At 50.1% G+C, this 25,526-nt stretch overlaps 1 protein-coding gene across 3 annotated transcripts in view; it reads right to left on the bottom strand.

Moving 5' to 3' along the window:
- The window catches only part of atp8a1 (ATPase phospholipid transporting 8A1), an 87,035-nt gene that overhangs the window by 56,029 nt on the left and 5,480 nt on the right, over nucleotides 1–25,526 (bottom strand). For all 3 annotated transcript variants that reach the window (XR_014748401.1, XM_084692210.1, XM_084692209.1), the window contains exons 2-11: nucleotides 17,438–17,552; nucleotides 12,349–12,448; nucleotides 10,719–10,817; nucleotides 7,774–7,819; nucleotides 7,590–7,630; nucleotides 5,450–5,523; nucleotides 3,876–3,945; nucleotides 3,649–3,776; nucleotides 3,084–3,195; nucleotides 2,720–2,885 (exon numbers count right to left, since the gene is read on the bottom strand). Coding sequence is in view for 2 of the 3 variants with exons in the window: in XM_084692210.1 (XP_084548336.1) it covers nucleotides 2,720–2,885; nucleotides 3,084–3,195; nucleotides 3,649–3,776; nucleotides 3,876–3,945; nucleotides 5,450–5,523; nucleotides 7,590–7,630; nucleotides 7,774–7,819; nucleotides 10,719–10,817; nucleotides 12,349–12,448; nucleotides 17,438–17,552 (951 nt within the window). In the remaining variant the exon portion in view is untranslated. The remainder of the gene's footprint in view (nucleotides 1–2,719; nucleotides 2,886–3,083; nucleotides 3,196–3,648; nucleotides 3,777–3,875; nucleotides 3,946–5,449; nucleotides 5,524–7,589; nucleotides 7,631–7,773; nucleotides 7,820–10,718; nucleotides 10,818–12,348; nucleotides 12,449–17,437; nucleotides 17,553–25,526) is intronic.

Below are 25,526 nucleotides of genomic sequence, written 5' to 3' on the forward strand. Positions count from 1 at the left end.
CTAGCATAGCAGGTGGAGACCCTTCCCCATGACAGAATGGTTGCAAAACATAAATGGTAGAAAGAGGCGGCGGGATGGAGGCTACGGCTATTTGAACGACCGCACACACAGTGGAGGGGGTGCTTGCCCGAGGTGAGGGGGGGGGGGGAGACAAACGTGTTGGGATGTTCTCAAGACAAAAGGAGAAGGATTCGGTCCAAAGCACATTCCCAACCAACAACCAGTGGAAAAGAGCGGGTGGAACTTTGATTTGGATATTTGTGTCGAGAAAGTCGGCTTCCTTTTTCTGGTGTTTGTGGGGGTGGTTGTCAGCGAAGCTTATTCTAAGAGGGGATTGGGTTGAGATCAGATCAGCAAACGGCAAGTCAATCACAACAAACCCAGACATGCACAAGCCACGACTCAACCCTATCTCCACGTTATTACTTTAAAACCAATTTGACTCCTAACATCACATCTAAGTAGACTGCTGTGAGGGGAGGCGGATCTGCTGCATCATGCGTACCCCAACTCTAGAAGAGACGAGCATATCTAAACGTTAGCAAAAGAGCAGCCGCAACGTCTGACGACTTCTAGGGGACGGCATCACGAACAAAGGTTGACACGCGCGCACACACACACTGCGCTGTGGGTTAACAGGTGCAGTGCGAGGTCAGCGTTTCGCAGACACAAACAGTCAGCAAAAACGGAACCATCCAGAAAAAAAATAACCACTCAGCTACCTGCTATTTAGTGGACATGGCTTTAACCGACAGTGAGATGTAGCAGGTGGTGTGAATGCATAACAAATGGCCGCCACCCATTTCTCTCAGTCAATCTACATAACGGTAGGGTGTTTAAGATCTTCAAACTGGGAAGGACGCCAACTAAGACTAATGTCAGCCCTGCGCTGGGACAAAGTCACATGAATTATTCATCTTGCGTGCATAATCCCAGATCTCGCTGACACGTGGGTCATGTCGGTTGATGTGTGGCGGAGTTCGTGGCACCCCCGCTGTTCGCCTCGCCTTTCGTCCCGACGTTGGTCCGTCAGTCCGCGCGAGACGACAGGTGTCGAGGTGCAACACCAGGGACACGAAGGAAGGGCGTGGCACTGAGGCGAGGATCTACGCATGTGGGGTCATTTGCCACCTCTCTCTTTTGTCACAGGTTGGATAATCTGCAGTGGACCGAGTCTCATCCCCCCCTTTAATAAAAGACATACAACCAGTCTCAAAATGGACGCCTGCTTTATGACTCACCTTCCCCCCGTGTTCACTACTACACACAGGGCTACTGTATGGAGGTTTTAGGTGTGGGCGGAATGCTATGGCACAGACAGTTTGAGGAGCCAACTGGACTAGGTACAGTAGCGTCATGGAAGAGGGGACAGGGTAAGTCATAAAACAAGCTGATATTGGTAAGGACACAACCCCTCCCACACAGGCCTATTGAGTACAGAGTGATGGCTGGAGGGACGGCTTCAAACAGTTTGCAAACAAGGCCCAGAGCGTCATCGCAAAAGACACTACATCGCAAAGATCTTTTGCAAAGGACAAATGCCAGCGGATCCTTTAATGGTCTTTAAGGGGATGTTTACTAGCCTTTACATGAGGCTGTGGACATTGTATGACCTGTTTGTCAACAGTTGTGTATGTGACACGGGAACTTCCTATTTTAGATGTGGATGTTTCTACATGTGCACGATAATCTTTGAGCTGGATGTTTTTCGTTTTGTTTTTTTGCATCTTGCTCTGTCTACTGGAAAATATCAACACAACAAAACGAGGCAGCGGAGGCATTTAGAAAATGTCAGCCCTCGCCCCCTGGGCTGCACTGAGCCTCGGTGGCAAACAAATCAGGAGAAGCTGCCTGGCAGAGGGAAGCTTCCTGAGTGCAATCTCATCTCCCTCACAGACACAGAGCAGACAGGAAGTGCCCTGGTTCATTTGTGGTGAAAGGGGCTTTTTAAAATGTATTATTTTTTTTATTTTTTTTGCTTTGTTCTAGAAGGGGACAGTGGGAACTAAAGGGTCTGAGGCCTGTGTTTGCAGAGAGTTTAAAACACGCCACACAAGATGGGAGAAACGGAAGGAACACTGTTTGAATCAGGCACTAAAAACAACTAAAAGAGAGTATAGTGTAAGATAGCTGGAGGGTATAACCTATGGTCGTATCGCTGGTGTCTGAGGTATCCATTGCAAGGGCCCATATAGAGGAGGGACACCATTATGGGGTAGAGAAAGGGTGAGGTGGGGGTGGGGGGGACTAAGGATGGGGGGGGGCTTCATTTGCTTAGCAAAGGCAGAGCTTCAGTTAGGGGTTAGTAAGGGAGGGTCATTCACAGATGGCCAAGGCTTTTAAATGGTTGTTACCTGGAGCTGTTAAAAACGACAACAACAAAGAAAACAAAAAAATCAAACAGAACGTTAGAAAGGAAACCAAAACGTCCAGCAGCGCAGTGATATTCAACCATTTCTCCTTCATCATTCACATCACATGGCTATGCATGTCACAACTTTCATTACGTTTACAGGGAATTAAGAAATTCCCAATTGCCACATATTTCACTTGTGTTACGATACATACTTTAACAGAGGCAACGTAAAAAAGAAACAAAACACACTGACATTAACTGAGGTAACTCAAAACAACGAAGAATTAAGCGGACAAGGTGACAAGTGAGACAAAATATGTGGAATATCTATATGTGGAGGGGATCGGGCGTTGGCTCTCTTACAGTTCAGGTCCATGTACCAGGCAGCATTGCCAAACTGGTACTTCCAGATGGTCTGTCCTATGGAGCACACCAGAGAGATGGCTAGCAAGCAGCCAAACAGGACCAAGATCTGGAAGTTGGTGATGCGCTCCACGTTGGACAGCTTCAGAGGAGGACGAGTAGAGTTCTGGACAGAGGATGACAGAAGGCTGCTAGTCACCACAGCAGAAACAAGCAAGTTGGAGAGACAGTAGTTATGAACGTCGTTTTTGTTTATGAGACTGAGGTTTGTGTTAGTTCAGTATTCCGGATATTTCTGCAGGATAGAGGAGGGTGTGTCTCTTGCACTCGAGACCAAAGTTGATATGGAGAGATGGGAGTTCACCTGCATAAGTTTGGTGTCATGCCCTGTGTAGACCACTATGCCATGGATCCACTGTGTGTTCCTCAACTGTGCTCCCCGCAGTAAGATCTGGTCTGGACCCAGACTGCTGGTGCTGGATATGAGAAAACACAACTCTGATAAGGTTGAAGGACAGTGGTACATTGTCTACTGACTGTGGCTTCAGTTAAATGCATGCCAGTTAAACCCTGTGCTGTGATTTCTGAGGAAGTGCAAAAATAGAGTTCGTATCTGGATTATACCCATACACACCAGATTCAATAGCCAGTACATCACTGCCAAATATAACATAACTAAGCCGTAGCAGAAATGTACATAACACAGTTTATTACAGAACAAGGCTCAGGTCCTAAACAAAAACACATAAACCTAAACCAGGTGCTTGTATTTGTTCAGTGAAGAGATTAAATATTCTCGAAAACCATCTGATTCCGTGAGGCTGGCCCCCGGCCCACAGCTCCTACTGGCCCTAAGCTGACTGCAGCAGCTGACTGCAGCAGCTGCCTGGCCAGCAGCAGGAAGCCACGCGTCCAGAGCCAAGTCCCACCTGTGTCCGTCCAGACGGATGTTGCCGACAAACTCATACAGATGGCGGTTGGGGCTCTCGCACTCCATGCGGCCGGAGAGACGCATCAGGCTGTCAATGTCCTTGATCTCCGAGGTGATCTGGAGCCCCTGTGGAAAAACACACACACAAGTTCAATGCAGATCAGCCACCCCAAATCCGATTTTGGTTTGACCAGAGTCCACCAATAGAGAGGTAGGAGTAATCACCTGTCGGATCTTGAGGTTTGTTTCTCCGTCCAGGTTGGAGGTCTCGATGTAGCACATCCCTTGTGGTTCACTGGTTTGGAGGGAGAGGAGGACAAGCTTGGAGTGGATGATGAACAGTCATCTACACAGTCTTTCAGCAAACTCAATGAATGCTCATTCATTCATGAGCTGACTTGTTCAGGGAGCTAATCTATTCTGGGAAGATAACCCAAGTCAAGGTCAGAGCAAATAAGGATGTTCAACAAAGTCTCTAGTGTCCCTTTGATCAATACACCAAAATCGAAATCTTTGGTTTTAATGCCTAAACTCACATTAAAAGTTCACGGTTCAATTCCAACCACAGGCCTAAATACCCACTTGACAACCCAATTGGAGGCAGGGACACCCAGGCTTAGATAAGGCTAACATCTCTGTTTGCAGCTGCCCTTGAATTCAGTTGTCTTTCAGGAGGAGCTACTGTACACAACATGCCAGAGAGAGAGAGGTATAGAGAGAGAGATATATATATATATAGAGAGAGAAATGTGTACAAAGAGAGAGAGAGAGAGAGAGAGAGAGAGAGAGAGAGAGAGAGAGAGAGAGAGAGAGAGAGAGAGAGAGAGAGAGAGAGAGAGAGAGAGAGAGAGAGAGAGAGAGAGAGAGAGAGAGAGAGAGAGAGAGAGAGAGAGAGAGAGAGAGAGAGAGAGAGAGAGAGAGAGAGAATGAATGAAAGCGCAGAGAGCAAGGGCTAGAAACACAGCAGACAAATGGGCCTTGGACAGATACTGGGCACGGGGACAGAGTTCCAGAGCGTGCTGGGGCTTAAGGTGGGCCGGGCCGCTGCTTAGCCGCTCTTTTAATAGGATGATTAATGTAGGCCAAGGGCTGTCCACAAACCAGTAAATAGATACATCAGAGTGGGGTAAAAGAACATCTAAAAGGCCTCAAGCTGAGCCATTGGGTGCCAATAAGGGATTTGCTATCCTGAGAAAAGCAAGTTGCTCAGTATGGATGGCCAAGGAAGCTGTTCCAAAGCCAGCAACGGTGACAAAACACTGGTCTATTGAGTATCTATGTGCCACATATTAGCCAAAAGTGAAAGATCTGCATACAGTACATGCTCTGGAGAGGAAGTCCCACTGCATGTCTGCTACAATGTGTTTCAATGATCTTGTAACGTGTCTGCATGCAGGTTACGTGCATGCACAGTGAGGAACATGTATACACAGCAGATCTAGAAGTCCCTATCTCAAGTCTCACATGGTCTATATCTAGGCTCTGCCATGGGTCCCCCATGGAAAAATATGAATTAAAAATAGAATTCCACTTTCAGAGTGGAAAAAAATGACTCACTAACCAAAACAAAGAATGCTAAGAAGTCAACCTTGTGTCCGCTGACCTCGAGGATCTCAATCTGACTTTTACCAACAGAATCAGAGTGCTTCCTGTCTACAGACTGGAAAATTAAATATTTAGCAGAAACCTCAGCGGAAACACCAAAGGTCGTAGCCTGTGGCGATTTCTGGGTGTTATGCTGCCTGATCCACATGCCCCCCCCCTTCCCATCATGCACTGCGGCGCAGAAGTTTCCTGACCTGGACGAGAGGATGACGAGGTCAGCCGGGAGGTGATCCCCATTGGCTGCTTTTACTACCTCCCCAACAGCCACCTGATTGGACCCACCATGCACCAGCAGGGGGGGTTGGGAGCAAGATGGCCACGCGCACAGGGGAGGATGAGAGGGAGACGAGCAAGACATGAAGGGAGAGGAACAGAACACACATCAACAGGGAGGAAGGAAAAAAAGCAGAACCCTTTAACAGCAGGGGAGAGAAATTGCACAATGCACCCGTCAGCATGAGTGGCAGGTCTGGCTGATTATCTGGCCTTACTCAAAACACGTTTGGACAAGGTTAGGAAAACTGAATCGGGTAATTCACAGCAACGACACGCAGTGCAAATAGTATGACCCACACAGGGGACATATCAACCGTATGAGCAGTATCTATTTGTATTAGCCACAGGCTAGTTGAAGGCAGGCTATAAACCGTAACTGCAACTGTGTCTCTTACAGTGAAACAGCAGATGTGGACTTCAGCCTGGGGGCTCGTTCGAGCTTTTTGTTATCTGCGCAGTAAATGAGCGAAAGCCTTCAAAAGCTTGTGTGACGTCGTTCGGCAAAACAAAAGCGACCTGGTCCAAACGGGTTTTGAAAGGGTCATGGAAGCGAGGCACACGTCTGGTCAGTCCTAGTTCAATACACACGGCAGCTACACTGTCTGAAAGAGGTGATGGGTCCCGTTCGAAATCTGCCTCACAACTCACTGTGGCATTAGGCTGTGGGAAAAGCTACAGAGAGCAACATTCACAACAGCCAGCACGTCACCAGAGCAGAAACCATGACAGAGTTCCATACACTTCATGTCATCTCTTATTCGGGCACCACCATCACTTCCTCAGAGAGGGATGAAGACAGAGGAGAGGGGGGAGAGGGGGTTAGTCCCCTGGCTGTGGGTGGGTGGTAAGACCCTCCTCTACCTGGATGATAGGAGGATAGCATCCGCAGGTATGTAATCTGTGCCATTTACTGTAATTATATCTCCCACCACTACCTGGAAAGAATCAACTGGTTATTGGTGCGTAGAGCTGGTGCCAGTGACAGGGGAAACATGAGGGACACAAAATGAAACATACTGTATTATAGATGCGATGGAAATTCATGTTACCGAGTAAAAAATAATAATAATTAGGTTCATCAACATCAACAACGACTGAATATGTATGAAGCAATCAAAGGATGTCGGCGACATGGCATTGATGACCATTTTGTACCCGAGCTATCTAACAGTGGAAATTCATCAAGTTATATTTCTCCATCGTAAGTTATGCCAGCTGCAACACCATTAACCTCACTGTACGCTCTCTGGTCATTTAGTGTGAAGCGCTCTTATTGTAAAAGATAAGTACTGGAGAGACTCCAGACACACAGCAGAAAGACAGAGCTGGTACACTCTGCATGATCTGAGATGCAGAAACATTCATTATTCACAATCTGCAATATCCGGGAAAATTCCTCACAGTAATGGTGACAAAGGGCAAAAACCTCCTCCCCACTTGAAATGACAATATATTTACGACTGCCACTAAATGATTGATAATGCTCAGCTCCGAAAGCCTGTTTCTGGGCCTGGCCAGATATTGCAGAGGGTAAATCTTTTTAATGTGTATTTGGCCTTTCATGCCCCCACCTCCCCCATCTTCAGATGAACAGAGGAACAGGTTGCGTGGCTACAGGCATGTGCTTTCTAACGACTCACTCCAGGGGCTATTAATAGATCCCCTTCCCCCCCCCCCCATCTCTTCAATGCACTTTTACGGCTTGACACAGTAATTAAGTTGGCGCTTTGGAAGCGCAGGGGAAAAGATGTTCTCTATCTCCGGGCATAGCCTTCTTCTCACTGTCCACACGGACGCAGTGGATTCATTAGCGGCTGGATGCTGATGGGAAACAAACGGGTGGTTATGAGGAGGGGGAGGGCGGGCGGGCGGGCGGACGGGGGTTCAATGTGTGAACATGTGAGAGTGTCTTCATGTGTGAGTATGCATGTGTGCACACGCGTGTGATTCCTCGTCGGCAGCTTTCACACATCTGTTCGTGGCTCTGGTGGATGAACACCCCTCCAGGAACATCCCTCTCCCGATGTTAGGACACGCGCCTGCAGTTTGGTAACATACCTTTTCCCAGTGTACAATTTCCCAGGCACCATTCCTTAGTACTAGGGAGAAGAAAGAGAGACAAGAGGCGGAGAAGTGTTACGACACAATAAGCCACCATCTTGGCTGTTCACCTGTCTAATACACGTGTGAATGTACGCGTGTGCGCTACAGTACGTCTACGACACGGCCCAGACACATTTACCTTGACATTCTTTCCTGTTGACGACACTGTCGGCATTATGACGTTTCTGCAAGGAGAGGAAGCCATTAGTGTCGGTCGCATCTAGTTGTGCGTCACCCTCCGGGGGGGAGAGGAGGGGAGGAATCGCTGGGGTCGGACTCGAGATCCGACGAGGGGGAACAGAAGCTCGTCAGACACAGACACAATCTCCGCTGGAGATTACAAGCCCGGGCTTTGATCTCCCTTTAATGGGGAGACAGGCTGGAGAAGCTGACACCATAAACATTTCCAGTGTGGAGCTGGGAGCCGGGCTGATCTCAGCCTGCAGACACAGATTATACACTGGAGGAATATGTAAACACCTACTGCCTGCTGCTCGATGAGCTCATGATCATTGTGTTGGTTTGATGTGAACGTTAGTGGGTTTTCCTCTCTGGGTCTTTGATTATGCTCCATGTGAAAGGCGGGAAGAGAGACAAGGACTGCACTCCAAGTGTTTCAAAAATCTGAAGAGAACCAACTTGCTATTGCTAACGCTATCCCTTATTGATCCCAAAAACATTAAAAATTAAACGATTGATTCTCTTCCAATATCTGAGGGGATCTCCTCAGGCATGAGACCAGGGAAAAGGTGTTTTTGAATGCCGGCTTTGTAAATGAAAAAGGCTACAAGGCTGTGGGTTCTGATGTGACGTGAGCACCACAGGGCAGTCTTTGTGTGCGTGTCTCCTTTGAGGAAATGAAATCATTACAGGTTGCCTAGAGATGGACTCAGCAACCCCTTCCCCCAACCCCCCTTATTCTATTCTCTCTCCATTTTTCTCTCTCTTTTCCTTCCTTTCTCACCTTTATCCATTCATACCCCCCTCGATCCCTCTGCCCTCCATTAGTCACAGGCTGGTTTGATGAAGAGCCAGCCCCCCCCCCCCCCCCCCATTTCCCTGTCTGCGCCTGCACTACACAGAGAAAGTTAGAGACCTTTAAGAAGCTCACTCATCATTGCGCATGCACATGAGCTAGTGGCTATTTCATTAATCCGTGGGAGCCTCTGTGTCTCTCCCCCCCCCTCTGTATCTGTCTCTCATTCTCCTGTCTCTCATTCTCCTGTCTCTCATTCTCCTGTCTCTCATTCTCCTGTCTCTCATTCTCCTGTCTCTCATTCTCCTGTCTCTCATTCTCCTGTCTCTCATTCTCCTGTCTCTCATTCTCCTGTCTCTCATTCTCCTGTCTCTCATTCTCCTGTCTCTCATTCTCCCGTCTCCCTCCCTCTCTCTCTTTCACTCTCTTTCTCTCCCCTTGTCTGTCTCACTCTTCTCACCTCTACTTTCCCCCTTCAGCAAAATGAGACAGAAGAAGTGTTTAATCACAGTGCAGAGAGAGGGGGGGAGGGAGAGAGGGTGCTGCAGGTGGGAGGGATGCTGCAGTATGGGGTCTCTGTAGACACCAGCTACAGGAGGGAGATTGGAAGAGAGGAGATCAGAAAAGGACAGGTCCCTGGCTGCCTGCACCTGCACAGCTGGCTGCATTCACAGGCTGAAAGCCCCCTGGAGGCAAAACCCAGGCAAGGGAGGAAGGACGAAGTGAGAGATTAAGGAACGGAAACCACGTGAGGAGGACGCAGACAGACATTTTCTAAAGATGTTCCCCAAAGGGGAACCGTCTCTTTAATGTCAGCTAAATTGAGTTGTGAACCAGCGAGAACCGAGTTTTGTTAGCACTGAAGGAGTTGTATAGACTATACAACACTGAAGACCAGATAAGCCTGCTGGTTAAGGGACCTTTTCGGGAAAAAAGTAAGCAAGAGGATCTAAAAATACACCTGCTTGCGTATACTGTATTAGGTTATTGATTTGGTGGGCTGGATCACACAAGATATATCATGTAATCTATGGGATTTACTGATTTGCTTCATGGGGGAAGGAGCAGGGGCAGTGTGATCAATGACGCGTGCTTCATGAAACTGTTTGGTGCGGGGGGGAGGGGGGGGCTGGTCCTATCATGTGATGTCATCATCAAGGAGACAGAGAGAGATAGTGAGATATGTGTGTGTGTGTGTGTGTGTGTGTGCAGGTGACCTTCACCATAAAGAGTGAGTCATCACCTCTTGTTTTACACGCGAGGAGGAGAAGCGCTGTGCTGGTCACTTCTCTGCTAGATACTTGCTAATGCTACAAGGTAGCGGTCCGCAGGGAGCGAGGGAGGCAGCGGATCGTATTGCAGGGTCACAGCACTACGGCACGATGCAGCAGCCCCCTGGCTGTGTTCGCTACGCTCGTCTGGAAGTGCTCCACGTCATTGTTTTCGCAGTGTGGAAAAGTGGCTGGACGACATTGTGGTTTACGAGGCTCAAACCAGCACCTTTTGGGACGCGATTCAGTTGAGTGTGTGGAACACGGTGAATGGAGATCTTGGTCATTGTAAAGTGTCAATGTGTCTCTGTCCGCATAGCGAGCATCTGCTCCTCTGTGGGAACATGGCCATGTGGTGGCTCTGGGCTGAGAAGTTGTCTTGTTTGTTCATGCTCGCTGTTATTATGCAAAGCGTACAGTATATAGGTTAATTGATGGAATGAGTAGCCAGGGTGCAAAGAGCACAGCTGTGGCCTCTGGGCAAGTGTGTGTGTGTCTTTGTGTGCAGGTGCGAGTGCTCTTCCTTGGGTACAGGATGTGTGTGTGTGCGTGTGTTTGTTTGGGGCTCCCCTGGTGTGCTCATGTAACCATCACTGTCTCCTCTCCGCTCCGCAGGGATCTCCGATTCAACACTCGTCGGAGGTGGAACCTGATTCCAACACAAGCCAGACTGTGCAGCTCACTGAGCAGCTCCCCACTCTTTCCATCCAGGCAGCTCAGCCACACTGAGACAAACAGCTCCTGCACATCCACAGTGGAAACAGGGCGCCCAGCCGGGGCTCGAGTCCTGCAGCAGCATCTGATTGAGGGGGTTGGATGTTTGTCGAGTTCCCTCACCAGGTCCTCAATGAACTCCTTGACTGCAGCCACCACCAGGATGAAGAGCAGGGGCACCAGCGTGGTCCAGCGGCCAGTTGGCGACACGTCCGGGATTTGCTAGCAGAAGAAAACAAAAACAAAACTGAAAGCACCGGAGTGAACAGGAGTCCCCTTCCCCCCCCCCCCCCCCATCGAGGACTCGACAAAACGTGCGGCGGTCCACACTGTGAACACAACGCAGGTACCAGGATGTTTTGGTGTTCCGACGTCGCGAGGCGGAGCGTAGACCAGACCAGGTCCGCTGTCCCCATCACCATCACACACACATCCATGACACACCCGCGTCCATCACGCACACACGACCATAAAGCCCTACGTGACACCACCGTGTCACACGGGTGCCCTTGAGCCTGGCGAGAGGCTGTTTGTCAAGCAGAGGCCTGCGGGAGCAGCCATGAAGGAGGCCGTTAACCATTAGGGTGACGGGGGGGCATGGGAGAGGCCAGGAGATGGAGCAGGGGGACATCTGTCACTCCATCAGTGTGCGTGGAGTGAGGACACGAGGGCAGGTCACGCTGACGGACTGTATGTACACAGGGTGTCAGCGGGTGTTGCGGGCGGAGAGGCGATGCTGAATACGGAGATGTACAGGACGAGGTCTTGGAGGACAAACCGCTGTGGAGTCCATACCAGGCAGCAGGACTGCCTCCTTGGGATATGCTAACTACTTGCTCATCTACATTTCAGATAGGGTTCCATGTGTTATATTTAGCCACTACTGTGAAAGCTGATGGTTCTCAAGAACTACACTAAGCTTGGTGATGTAACCTGTACAATCTTCCATAGCAGGGAGTGCCTTTCTCCCCCCAAAAAAACTGACTTGAGCCTTTTATCTCTGGCCCCTCCTCCTCCTGTTCCGCCTCCTCCTCATCAGGGATGTTGTATTCAAGGTCGCAGCATTGACGAGCTCGGTAATGAAGACTCACCCCAGCTGCTCTTCAAAGGCCTGGCCTCAAGGTCGGGAGTTTAGCCTCCACCGTCCTCCAAACTCTCATTAGTGAGGCGGTAGTCAGCAGAAACTCTGGGCGTAAACCTGAATCTCATAAAGCCTGCCTGTGTTCCACTGTCTTCTCTTTCTGCCCTGCGCTTTGAACACCTGGGACGTGGTTTTACAGTGGTCAGAAGAGGAATCTGAGATGGAAGCAAAACGGCTTAGGGAGGGAAAAATTGAAATCTTTCCAGGGCGATGATAGGAAGGGCTCTGAGCCCGGTGTTGGAGAACAGGCCTGCTTCTGTCGTGTCTCTCTTGCATCTGGTACAGCAAATCACTGAGATGACGCCGTCCATGACAGCCTATGCATTTTTACGGCTTTTTACAGCATGATGTGTCCACGCTGTGTTCTAATCTCATTTCCTTTGGAGGCTATCACATGTGTTATTTATTGTGAGCCTACAGTGTTGCTCGGGCCGCAGTGTGAGTGCATGATTACATTTGTGTGGATGTGTGTGTCTGTGTGTTCAATATTAAATGATACGCAGACATTTGACCTTTGAAAAGTAGCGTCCAGGCCATACCAAACCTTAATAAGAAAATGATTTCCCATACACACACACACACACACCCTCTCCCCTCCCTCCCCCCTCTTACCTGCAGGAGTGCGATGAAGAGAAAGAAGGAGTTAGCTGCCCTTCTGAATTGGGAGTAGAGGAAGCGAGGCAGGAAAGTCAGAACGTTATACTTGGCCGTGCTGCAGAGGAGAAAGAGAATAGGAGGGGAGGGAAAGGAAAGGAAGAGAAGAGGGAAAGAAAAAGGAGAGAAAGGGGGGAGGGGGGGTGGAGAAAAGGGTTTACTTCAGTGAGAACAGTTACTAAATGTTTATATTTAGCAACACAGTGTCAAGATGCAAGGATCTGACCACCCAAGAGGCCTAGTCATCAATCGAGTCTTTGAGGGGAACCAATTTAGTGATACACATCTCCTCAACCCCTTTAAGCCCAACTCTTCCCAGGAACAGCCTGCCTAGTGGATGGGTTTGCTGAGACGTGTGTGTGTGTGTGTGTGTGTGTGTGTGTCGGTTGTGCGCACTGTGTGTGATGAACGGCAAGCCAGTGGACTAAATGACCATAAAGCATAATCAGGAGGAACATGGAAGCTGGCAGGGTGGGGGGGTCGTAAAGCGTCCCTGGCCGACGTGATCTACAGTGGTCAAGGGGTTGGAGAGAGGCTAGCAGGGCCCTCAGCCCGGGACCTTCTCTGATTTACAGCCACATTAAGGGCTGGTCGGGGCGAGGCACTTGGGAGAGATATACTGTACGTGCTGAGCCACCGGCACTACCTTGTTTACACAAACACACACGCGCGCAACCCACAAACACGCCCGCACACCTGCACAGACACACACACGCAGACACACTCCGGTCGAGATAATAAGATTGCAACCAGAGCAATCAGAGGGGGTCGGAAGGTTAGCTTGTTATCAGTGCTTTGCATGTTCTATTGACACTGTACATTAGACACAATGCTAAGCTACTCCAGAAGCAGTAGGGAGATAGTGTAGCCTAGCACAAGCAGAAGGTCATTCATTCATACAGGCACGCACACACACGGAAGGCAACCCATCCCCCGATCCAGAGAGCCCTCAGACAGACACATCACCACCAACGAGCAGACAGCTGGCAAGCATGGCGAGACTGGCAGACAGTCAATGACAAGAGATAGTGCTCCATCCATCCACTGTCTCCCCTGCTTACTGGTAGTGTAGGCTGTCTGTCTGGGGGCCCAAAAGGTGTACAACCAGAGTGTGTGTTCTTGACACGTCGAGAAGGGTGCAAAAGGATAAAATAACAGATGCCATCAAAAAATGTCCTTTAATTGAAGTTGTCCCCTATCGATGTGACTATACTTCCTGTCTGTATCTTCACTTCAGGTGGGAAGGAGCCCTCTGAATTCAATCTATAAATGTATAGGTTGAATGTTGGAGGTGTAACCTTTAAACCTCTGAGAGTGGGTGGGTGTGTGTACTGAGGGAAATGTCATGGAGCCATCATCACAGGCTTTGTCGCCCACTGCTTGGTCCATAATAGAGTGTTGATCTAAGTCAAACTTCACCAATGAAAACAATTCAATAGAGCTGTTGCTGAGAGTGAAGGGAGTGACTTGAAGAAGCCATGTCCTTTGTGTTCTCCAGCAGGAACAAAGGAACAAAGATTCCAAGAATTGTTAAATGTTCTTCTCACGACAGCACTGGCCTTCTGCGGCCAAGGATGACATCTTCGACTTTGTGTTTGTCAGCAAACACAATCACACAAAAGCGACCGTAACATTCACGACTAAAGATGGTGAACAGGTTTTTTCCCGCAACCGGTCCAAAAAAGCACCCAGCACACCTCCCAGGGAAGCACCCCATCTGTCACTGTTGGTGAGCAGGTGTCCTTGCGAGGGCACTGTGCACACGTCAGCGTAGGTAAACATTTGTCTTTTTTTAATGATCATTTCCAGAGTTTGTGTTTGTTGTTGTTTCTTTTTGTTGGTGTGAGTGCGTGTCCTCCTGTTCCTAGGAGCTGCATACAAAGTCATGATGTCGGCACTTTATGGACAGGCAAATGGAGGGCAGCTTGCCCCGCCACTCGTGTTGGCAGAGGAGTGGGTCCAGCCCGCTCCACCACTGCCCGTGTCACACTGACATCAACAGCAGATCTGCTCTGACAAGCAGTGCAGCTGAGTAAAGAGCATCTCCCACGCACACCACAGCTGCAAGGCCACTGTGGTGAGCAGGCCGGCAGACCGGCAACACCGACAGACGCCAGGCACGAGGGTCACCGAGGGAGAGAAAAAGCACAGCATCGATGCTGGCTTCAGAAATGACGCGCTGAGCGAAGGGCTGGTGAGAGAGTTGGGGTTCTCCCTTTGTGCTCCTTCAGAAGAGGATGTTGATGTGATAGTGCCGGGTGGCACTGGCGTGACAACCTGCTCAGAGCAGCAAGGCATGGGGGAACACGGAGACGGGAGGTGGTTGGGGAGAGAGCGATGCCAGGCGGTCCGCACCGCTCCTACATCCCTGAGTCACAGCTAGCGTCTTAGCATGGGAGGAGGACGAGGTCAATTTAGGCCTCAATAGAAAATGCACGGAGAGCATCATCCAGTCCTTACCTTAGCCCCGGGCTCTCGTGCTAACGACGATTCTTGCTTCCACTGAAAACAGTGGTCGGCCAGAGCGAACGTGTTTCTTTTTCATTACTTGTTTGCTGTGTGCATGTGAAAGTGGGTGTGTGTGTCTATTGTGTACTGTTTGTGAACGTGAGTAGGTGTGTGTGTGTGAGAGAGAATGCGTTTATTGTATGTGTGTGTGTGTGTGCGTGCATGTATGTATGTACGCGTGTGTGTGTGAGTGCATAAATGCATGTATGTATGTGTGTGTGTGTGCGCATGCATCTGTGTGTGCGCGTGCGTGTGTACAGAGGGGGAGGCAAACTTCTCCAGCCGCTCATGCAGCAGGAATGCTAACGCTAATAGCCCCTGACAGAGGACGCTCAGCCCAGACCTGACCTTTTAATGCTAAAAACTGCTTCCATCTCCTACCACCAGGAAGGAGGGAGAGGGCATAGTGGAGAGCCAACCCAGTGTGCAGACTGGCCCAGCACTGGGGCACCCTCGCGTATCCAGCTGCGTAGGCGCTGGGATGAGTCAGGGAAGGAGAAGATGCTCAGCTGATGATTTGAGGACGTTCAAGTCTTTTATTTGTCAGGTACACAGAACAGCACAAGGTCAGACTGGGCACTGAAATTCTTAAGACAAGACAACGCAAGCACCTGGCATAACATAACATATAAGGATGACTTGAAGAAGCCATGTCCTTTGTGTTCTCCAGCAGGAACAAAGATTCCAAGGATTGTTAAATGTTCTTCTCACGACAGCACTGACATTCTGCGGCCAAGGATGACATCTTCGACTTTGTGTTTGTCAGCAAACACAATCACACAAAAGCCACCCTAACATTCACGACTAAAGATGGTTTACAGGTTTTTTCCCGCAACCGGTCCAAAAATCAGGTAATACGTGGATAGTCGGAGATAAGAGGCAGTTTCCTTAGACTCGCTGTGCATTGGGAGGCTAAGATGAGGCAGAAGCCACAGAAGTTCTGGGTTAACATGATGAAAAGCAGCACGTGCCTTCTGAGGAGCCAATATAATAATGTGAAAATCTGGGCGTGGGCCCCTAGTTCTAGTTCTTCCCCGTCTTCATGTACCTCTGGGAGAAGGCTCGGACTTCAGTGTTGGACTGAGTCTTGGAGCCACTCACTCTAATTCCTAGCCTTCATGTGGACTTCATGCTGCCTGTGGTCTCCAGGGTCCATGCCTTCCCACCAGGCGGTAGACACCAACCTGTGAGTCTAGAGGAGCTGCTGTCCTGTCTACCTGCCCTTTCCTCATCCCGGCCTCACAGATCAGAGAGGCAGTGCTTAAACTGGAACGTATCGACTTCCTGCCATGTTGTGAACTTTGCTGCATTCTCAGCAACAGCGCCTCTGTTGTTGTAAGCTGTCATAGTTGTTGCTTGTTATTTATATCCCCCTTTACTTCTCTTTTTATGATGCTCTTCCTAGCCTCCTCCATTTAGCACCTTCTTTAGCACAGTCCTCCTTCCCCCCCCCCACACACCCACCCCTCATACTCCTCCACCTCCCCCTCTTCTAACCTAAAACTCCTCCTTCTAGCCCCTCTTCCCCTCCTCCCCCTCCTCCTCCTCCCCCTCCCTCATCCCCCTCCTCCTCCCTCATTCCCCTCCCGCCTCCTCATTCCCCTCCCGCCTCCTCATCCCCCTCCATCCCCTCTTCCCCTCCCGCCTCCTCATCCCCCTCCTTCCCCTCATCCCCCTCCCGCCTCTTCATCCCCCTCCCGCCTCTTCATCCCCCTCCTCCTCCCTCATCCCCCTCCTCCTCCCTCATCCCCCTCTTCCTCCCTCATCCCCTCCTTCCCCTCTTCCCCTCCTGCCTCCTCATCCCCCTCCTCCTCCCTCATCCCCCTCCTCCTCCCTCATCCCCCTCATCCCCCTCCTCCTCATCCCCCTCCTTCCCCTCTTCCCCTCCCCTCATCCCCCTCCTCCACCTCCTCCTCCCTCATCCCCCTCCTCCTCCCTCATCCCCCTCCTCCTCCCTCATCCTCCCTCTTCCCCTACCGCCTCTTCATCCCCCTCCTCCACCTCATTCCCCCCTGTGTCGGTGAGAAGGCAGCCCAGGTGGAAGGTAGAGTGGTGAAGTGCTGCAGTGCGTCTGTGACTTCATCTGGAGATGACATACGGTGCACCAGGAGCCCACACTCCCACAGGCACCTTCGGCATCTCCGATTTCACGGATGCACAAAACAAAGGAAACCAATGAAAAAGAAAGAAAGAAAGAAAGAAAGAAAGAACAAGGAAAAGAAAACGAGATCCTGAAAACCACGCTGCACGATCGGCCTCGTTTGGCCCCCTCATCCGGACCATGCTGTTATTGTGCAGAGATGTTGGCTGTGTGCCTCAGAATCAATAACCTATAAATGATGCATGGAATATTTAAGTGCCCCTTGCACCAATTGTGTTGGCACTTCACGTTTATTTATGACATTCAGATCCGATTTGATCATATAATTGGAAACCATTCCCCCGTTTAAGGCTGGTTGCGTCTTCTGTCATCATACACAGGAAACTCCATTTAAGTGACGTCGTTCTAACGCTTGGCAGGCAGCCATATAGTCCTTACCTGACATGGTTACTGCAAAACTTGGTGAACTGTGGCTGGTTGAGGTATATCAGCCTAGCATCCTCCTGGTCAGCTAATGAGATCTTCTCTGTGGTGTCCTCTGTCTTCTCATAGCCTGCACAGAAAGGGAGAGATACACATCAGAAAATATCAACCTTGAAGCAACGTCTCCCAGGCCAGATATGAATTGGAGAATGAAGGTAGATATAGTCTCTCTCTGCATTCATATTGACTGATGCCTTCATCCATCTCAAATGAATCATCCCTGCAAGCTGTCTATTGGCTCTTTACTCTCAGTAACCCAGTAAAATGCCCAAGTCAGTACTTTACATTGATTTTCCAACAGCTCCCTCTCTTCTAAATTGGGGATGAGGCTACACAGACAGGCCATCGGGATGAAAGTTTTCGGACTTCTCAAAGGCACGAGTTAGTGCAAAACCGTCCTAAGGTCACAAAGAAAATGAGAGAAAGTATGACAAGTTTCGTCTAGACAGGTCTAGGTGTCGAACACGAGGCTTGTGTGAGGGAGGAGACCTAGTCAAGGGCAAACGGCTCAGTGTGCTTTCACAGGGTGATCCATCCTGGGCAGGGCTCAGGTGGCATCGTAGTGTGTGTGTGTGTGTGTTTGTTTGGTGGAGGGTGTTCATGGTGTGTGTAAGGGGTGTGTTTGTGTGCGCATGTGGTGACAGGAGCACTCAGACAGTGTTATTTCCAGGGCGTGCTCCATCACAGAGAGAGGGACTACACTAGGATCCATCTTAAAGAGGATCAGCTACATCTCCTTAGCTGCTTAGCATCTCACTGCAGCCAACACTGGGCAAACACACAGATCCACCAACACGCTCACAGGTGTGTGTGCAGGTGACACTGCCTACGAGGCCGTGTTTGCTGTAGGGCTTAATGTTTCCATAGACAAACCTAAGGAAAAACAGTGCACTGACATCTGCTTTCTCCACGACCGGACACTGGAAGTGCATTAAAAAGTCAACGGCCAATGAAACAGGCTAACAAAGTGCCCGTTAAGAGTCCTGCCAAGCTCAGATTACACTTTTCATTTCGAAAGAACTCGGTGCCGGTTTTGCGTTGCAGCTGGGAAACCGTCCGTGATTAGAGACGGTATTTCCTGTCGAGAGTTTGGAATTTCCTGCTGGCGGTGGTGGCTTATCGTCGGTGTGATCGCTGTGGTGTCTGGTGTTTGCTGTGAGGTCAGGGCTGGAGGCTGGCCTACGCGGGTTCTCAAAGGCCAAACAGGACAGGAACAGGGCAGAGGTAAGAGAGACAGAAATCCTTCCCAGAACGAGACTAGCGCAGAGAAAGGAATCAGCCTTCTAAATATCCTCGCTGTCTAAAGGAAATCAATGTTCAAACACCGTTGCCTGGAAATAACCACGACAACAGACTCCTATCTCGTAGCCTACTTATAATAGGCCCTAATGCTTTTTAGCTGTGATGAGCAGCACAATAGCTCGGTCAGTCGGCTGGTCCACAAAGCTTGCATGTGCGTAAGTGGTCGCAGCCATTGCCACGCTCGAGCGTGTTTTCCTTTGGCCTTCGACTCATCGTGCGTGTGGTTCCTTCGTGTGGCTCACTGACGGGCCAAAGGAAGTGAGCTGCAAAAGCTTCCTGTGTGGACCTCCTGCATGGCTCTCTGATCCCCGGCAGCTGTGAGACCCTGTAGTGTCTCACAGAGTGGAGCGCTGCTCGGCCCCTCAGAGCGCAAACGTGTGGGCTGTTGGTTTGGTTTTTTTACGGATTCCCAATATGTCGAACATGGGTAACCAGATGCCCACAGTTACTCCTTCTTCACGCCCTCGAACGTACACTCGGCCTTCAAATTTCCCTTTCGCTTTCAGATGATCTAATCAGGTATCTGGAGCCAAAACATGAGTCATACTGTCCAATATGGACACTCTCACACATCCACTCCAATAAGTCTCCTCTTCCTGACCAGCACAGAGCTAAATTACCCACTGAATTCGAAATATATTATGTACCTCATTTGGCACCGTAGTCAACTGTAGTCCCGCTCTCACTTAAACTCTCCTTCTGTATTACTACGGCAAGAGATAAGATAAGCAATTGGCCCTGTCATCCGTACAGGGACCCCCAAGCATTTGTCATCCACAGTGTGGGATTTTAAGTGCACATGAGGCCTGCACATGAGGCCTGGTAGAAAGGGAGGGATGATCACGCGGAGGAAGGCGTCAACAGCGCAGAGTGCTTTAAGGATTATGGATGTCTCGGAAGTCCCGTCCCAGCCCAGACAGAGATAAGGGGGGGTTCCCCTGAACACGACCTGAGCTCCTCCACTCGGCACTCCAGCGGCTGACAGCAGCCAGCGGAGTGGAACCCACAGGGGCAGCTGGGCTCCCATGTGAGAGGAGCCGGGGAGAGGGGGAATCACACTAGCCCCACCCCCTTCCCCCCTCCTCCTCCCCCACACCCCTCCCTCTCTGAAGACCCGTGGGTTGAAGGGGATGCAGCCCCAGGGTGAGAGGATGTACTGCCCCCTAGGTGAGGGGGGCCAAGTTCTGCCCGCTGTAGTGGCACTAAGCTGGCCACTTACCCCGGCGTTAGTGTCAACCCACAGCCCAGCGACGGACTGATTCAATGCTCAACATAAAGAGGATAAGGATTTCTACATGAAAATGTGAAAAAAGTTGGGTTTAAGGCGTAAGGGTGGAGTGAGGTGAGTGATGTTAGTCATTTTCAGAGCTAGATTTGTTCCGAGGATTGCAGAGACCACAGCCATACGCAACTCAGTGTGACGTTGAAAATATTCCCAGGCTCTCGGGTTCCCCTGTGTGTGTGTGTGTGTCCAATTGGTTGGGGGATCGGCTTTCCAGTCATGCGTGAGGTGGGGGCGTCACTAGCGGAATGTAGCAACAACACTGAGCAGTGTGGCTGTAAATGGAATTCTGGGGATTAAATGTGGACCAGGAGGAAGGAGGAGAGGGGGGCAGGGAGGAGGAGAGGGGGCAGGGAGGAGGTGACGGGGGACGCCAGCTAAAAACAACAACAACACCAACACCAACCCGCAGTGTCATGCGGCGCTGCAATCAAAGCCCTCAAGCTCCGTTTGCAATGCATCCACCCGACCACCCGCCCCCCCCACTCCTCTCTCTCTCTCTCTCTCTCTCTCTCTCTCTTCCCATCATCACCCCCCCCCCCCCCGCCCTTTTCTTGGTCAGCTCTAGAGGAAATAGACTGGAAGTCTGACACAGATATCAAAGCAAGTATCACCGCCCCTCTTCTTTCCATCTTTCCGTCGTCCCTTCTCCCCTTTCCCCCTCCCCCTCACACCCGACCCGTGTCACGCAAACCTCCTCATCTTTAACGACATATCTTGTCACTTTCGTTACCCACATGGGCCATTATTGAAGGGAGGGGATTAACAAAGAGAGTTCTGTCTCTCTCACTTACACTCTCTTGCCTCACATTTCTCTCTTGGCATGTGTCGGGGGCTTAAAATAACCCAACCCCCCCGCCCCCACCACCACCTCCATCCTCTGCAGTCCTCTGGTCACCGGGGGTCACACAGCTTGGCTTTCCCTACCCTGTTACGCAACGGCCCACCCAGATAACAGGACAGGATGGGTGGCTTATTGGATTAGTGTGGAGTCGAGAGGGGGGTTCCAGGCAGTGACTGGGGCTTAGGGAGTGGTGCCTACTGCTTAAGTAGAGAAACTTGCTAGCATGATGCCGGTGATTATCCCATGTGCGTAGCAGTAAGGGATTTGTTGCCCGATATAGACACTAAGGCTGCAGTACATTCAGAGGTAAACTGACGGCCCACAAACATTCCTCCCTTCCAAGGAGAGAGCTCTTTACACAGGAATACTTGAAAAAACATTCCGTCTCCTGTTCAGGAACAGATGTTATTCCTGGTACAATAATGAGAAGGTTCACGCAGGCTTGGTAGAACTACCTTTGAGGAATGCCTCGATGAACTAACCAGCCTGCTCCTCAGCAGCGTGTGTAAGGAAAGCTGTGTTCGCTAAGGATCACGGAAGGCCTCTTGAACTTCATGATAAGGATTGCGTTTCTTTAAGATGATCCATCACGTTGTCTTAGCGTCACAGGTAGGTCACCACAGGAGAATCACGGGACAGACAGCTGCCCGAGACACAGTGACAGCGTGCGCTGGAAGTCAGGGAAAGGACATTGACTCAAACTGAAGGGGCGACCTGCTGATTCAAATGACGCCGAGCTAGGTAAGCGGGCGATACACCTGCAAGACATTCCCTGCAGCTACTTAGTCGCACAAATCGTGCTCGGCTGCATCTGAGAGCGGGGTATTCCAGAAAGCAGGTTATGAGACATGCCCGGGTAAGTTAACTCCCCAGCTGACACCCAGCGTTGGAGAAACATTGCCAGTAGGTTGCTGCACCAGTGTGAATAAGCTGGTGGGTTAACTCACCTGATTATGTTGCATCACCTGATTCTGGATTATCCCCCCAGGTGAGAAGATTGAACAAAAATCAACAAAACAGGCGCAAGTCACATGACGGTGGCACGTCAAACATAGGTTTACCATTTGGACGACACCTATGTATTTCCCCACCAATAAAGTGTTGATGAGGAATAACGGCACATGTCCAGGAGCTCACAAATGAGAATGCGTTGGCATAATTGATGAGTGCAGCATATGGCTGGAGGGATAGCGGGCGGAGAGATGGAGCTGAGCAGCAGTGATGGATGGAGCGTCTCTGCGCTGTGAGTGAACCCACACAGTGGGGGGCGGCGCTGGAGTAGACCAGGTGGTGCACTGCACCAGTACCGTCCGCTTGATGCTACGGCTAAACTTAGCCTCTCCAGCTCTCCATCCAGTGAGTCTGACATCCGGGAGATGGAAATGAGAGTTTGAGGAGAACTTATCTGTAGTCTGAAATATGAAACATCCAACAGTGCCAAAGTAGGACCTGAAGATGTGTAGATCCGTCAATATGTTAGTGTTGCTACATAAGAATACCGTTTGGAACACTGGGAGGTTGTAGTTCATGATGGATCAAGTCTGTTGATGTCTTTGGTCAGAAGGTTCATCACTTCTTCACTGTGACAGACTTAAAGCTTAGACAGGCCGATGTTCAGGTAAACCAATAAATCTTTCCGTTGACCCTTGGTTCTGTAATGTGGCTAAACAGTCTAACCTGAGACGAGAGTAGGGATGTCCTCATCTGATCTCAAGGAAGGGTATCTGGACCGATCAAGGCTATTTTTAAACTGATTGCTATCGGCTGTTGTGTTGCCATTTAGATAGCTTGCTGCAAAAAATTGTGGGTCCGCATAAAAACTTGGAATTTTTTTCTGCACCCAGACAGACAAAACAATGCATATCAGGAAGCAATTCTTTTTTTTCCCAGGAAGCCTCTAGAGACATTTGTTTGTAACATGAAAGTATCACATAGTGGAGCAAAATAGCAAACATAGTTGTATAATTCCCAATAATAAGTAAGTCCCTGGCCCAAATTCGAAATGAGCATTCAGTCAGCACACATCATCCCATCCTCCTGCCCCGTCAGGAAGGCCGAGGCTGGGAGGGGGAGGAGGAGATGTCCAGCATCAAAATAGCCTTTCCCCACTTTCCCTTAAAGAGACTTTTACAGGGTCCATGTCCCCATTGTGTTTGCGCAGTCTTATCCAAAGACATTGTGTGGATAAGAGCTCAGACACATCTCACAGGAAGCTGCTCTTAGTATTCCCCAGAGGCAGCAGCTCTGTGTTAATTTCATTAACCGCAGGCAGGTCACGGCTCACTAGCACCCAGACACCCATAGAGACAGAGGGAGATGGAGGGAGAGGTGGACGGAGAACAAGGGTCGATGGCCGTCCTCCTCTCCTCCACCTCACCTTTTCTCATCTGCCTCTTAATGGGTTTGAGTAAGTAAACTACCATGTACAACAGTGTAGACCACTGTGTTGCCCACCTACAGTTTGGTTTGGCTCGGTGGATGGGCTGAGGGAGGGAGGGAGGGAGGGAGGGAGGGAGGGAGGGAGGGAGGGAGGGAGGGAGGGAGGGAGGGAGGGAGGGAGGGAGGGAGGGAGGGAGGGAGGGAGGGAGGGAGGGAGGGAGGGAGGGAGGGAGGGAGGGAGGGAGGGAGGGAGGGAGGGAGGGAGGGAGGGAGGGAGGGAGGGAGGGAGGGAGGGAGGGAGGGAGGGAGGGAGGGAGGGAGGGAGGGAGGGAGGGAGCAGAAGTGGACGTCCTGCTCTGGAGGGGAAGCCTCAGGGGGAGGGATCAATGTGGGCAAGTGGCGTAATGAGTTTGGACGCCGGCCAGTTGTCAGGATTATTGCTTGTGTCAGCCAACAGACAGGAGGACGGAACAATGGGCACAAGGGGGCATAGGTTGGGGAGGGGGGGTGCCCACCAGGGACAGAACTGGAGCCCAGCACTGCCTGGCACTGGCAGGAGCCTCTCCCTTCCTCCCACTGTCTCCATCCCTCACGGCCCTCTCCTCAGACTGTGCTCTGTTGCACAAATACTCTGGAACCAACAGGCATGGGAAATCCTTTCTGCGTAGCTCTCGAGCTGAAATGTTTGAGGCAAAAAAAGGAGGGGTGGGGGGGGGGGGAAATAAGTGTAGTTCAGTCAGAAAACACCTGATCTTTTTACATGGCTGGCACACCGTCGCGTGTCAAGGCTGATGAAACAAACGCAAGGCTACTGTTACAAGTGAGAAAGTGACAGCAGCTTTCAAGTAACAGAAGACTGAACAATATGCTGAACACTGAGCTGGACTTCCTCCTATTACAGAAAAACAAGTTTATGAAGAACAACCACTGAACAGACATCAGTCAACAGGATAACCTCCTTCTTGTATGTCTGACAGGTTAGGGAATTGCCTCATAAACGTAACACTTTCACTCTATAACACAGAGGAGTTTGAAAACTAAATATAATAGTAAGGTTGAGTTGAGAGTTTGTCTCATGCATTAGGATTAATATTGTAGACAGTAATAGTAAGTCTACACAAAAGTCTGTGTGGGTGCAGGTCAGTAGATACAGCAGGTTAATTCCAGTCTGTAGATTTATGACAGGAATAGTCAGAAGAGTAATGTTTTGGCGTGGAGGGTGGGCAGGGCTGACGGATTATTACTGCATGACTGTCACCAGTAGGAAGATGAAATGCATTTGGTGGCAGCATGACAGAAACATGAGCGAGTTGATCCTAAAACGACTGCACGCCCTACCATGACCCACGCTCCCCGCAGGTAAAGGAACCAATAAATACCTACATAACTAAAACAATGGCCCATGGCTCCTTTAAGAGGTGAATAGCTATCAGTACACAACACCTTCCCTGACGTTCAACTGCCACAGTAAAGATAGAGGCTGTTCTGTTATCAGCTGAGTCATGGCCTTTACAGCTCAAACTCAGAGCCCAGACATCATTATCATACCCATCTTTAATGAGTCCATTCTGCCTGTTTACCCTCTCCTGATCCAAACAGAGTCATCAAAAATACTGTAGCATGCTGCAGTTTATGGCTTTTCCAGTCAATAGCCAAACCCTTATGACATCACTATCGCTTTCCGCCATTGATTCCAGGTAGGCCACCATGACGAGCATAGACATTTAAATAGTAGACACATAATTGCTTTCAAATGTCACTCGACCCCTGGGGTTTCTCTGGAGGTACCTAAACAGGTAGAAAGAGGACTATATATCCTAGAGAACAGGGCCCGAGCAGGGCCCAGTCCCCCCGCTCGAATGAAGCCGAGAGCTTCATGGGCAGATCGATAACAGTACACTGGAGGCATATGGTTTTGCCAGCTAGGCTCTCTGACCATTCATTCAACAAAGAGAAGAAAAACAGCTCTGGGCTACTGCCATTGATCTAACATGAACAGCTAAATGAGAGCAGAGAGGAGACAGACAGTCACCACAATGAGATGTGCATCATAATGCAGATTGACACAGTGAAGAATCCACTGAAATGACTAGGCTCTGACAGCTGTAGAAAATATGAGGCCATTTCAAATTGCACACAACAATTCAGGATTTCTGTGTAGCTAGAGAGTCCATTTCGGAGTCATTTGCTTTGAGAGGCTCTCTCGTTAAAGCCAGGTCCTGACCCGGGGTATCTGG

The sequence above is a fragment of the Hypomesus nipponensis genome, chromosome 1 (assembly GCF_054491055.1).
Source record: "Hypomesus nipponensis isolate SF chromosome 1, ASM5449105v1, whole genome shotgun sequence".
Taxonomy (NCBI): domain Eukaryota; kingdom Metazoa; phylum Chordata; class Actinopteri; order Osmeriformes; family Osmeridae; genus Hypomesus; species Hypomesus nipponensis.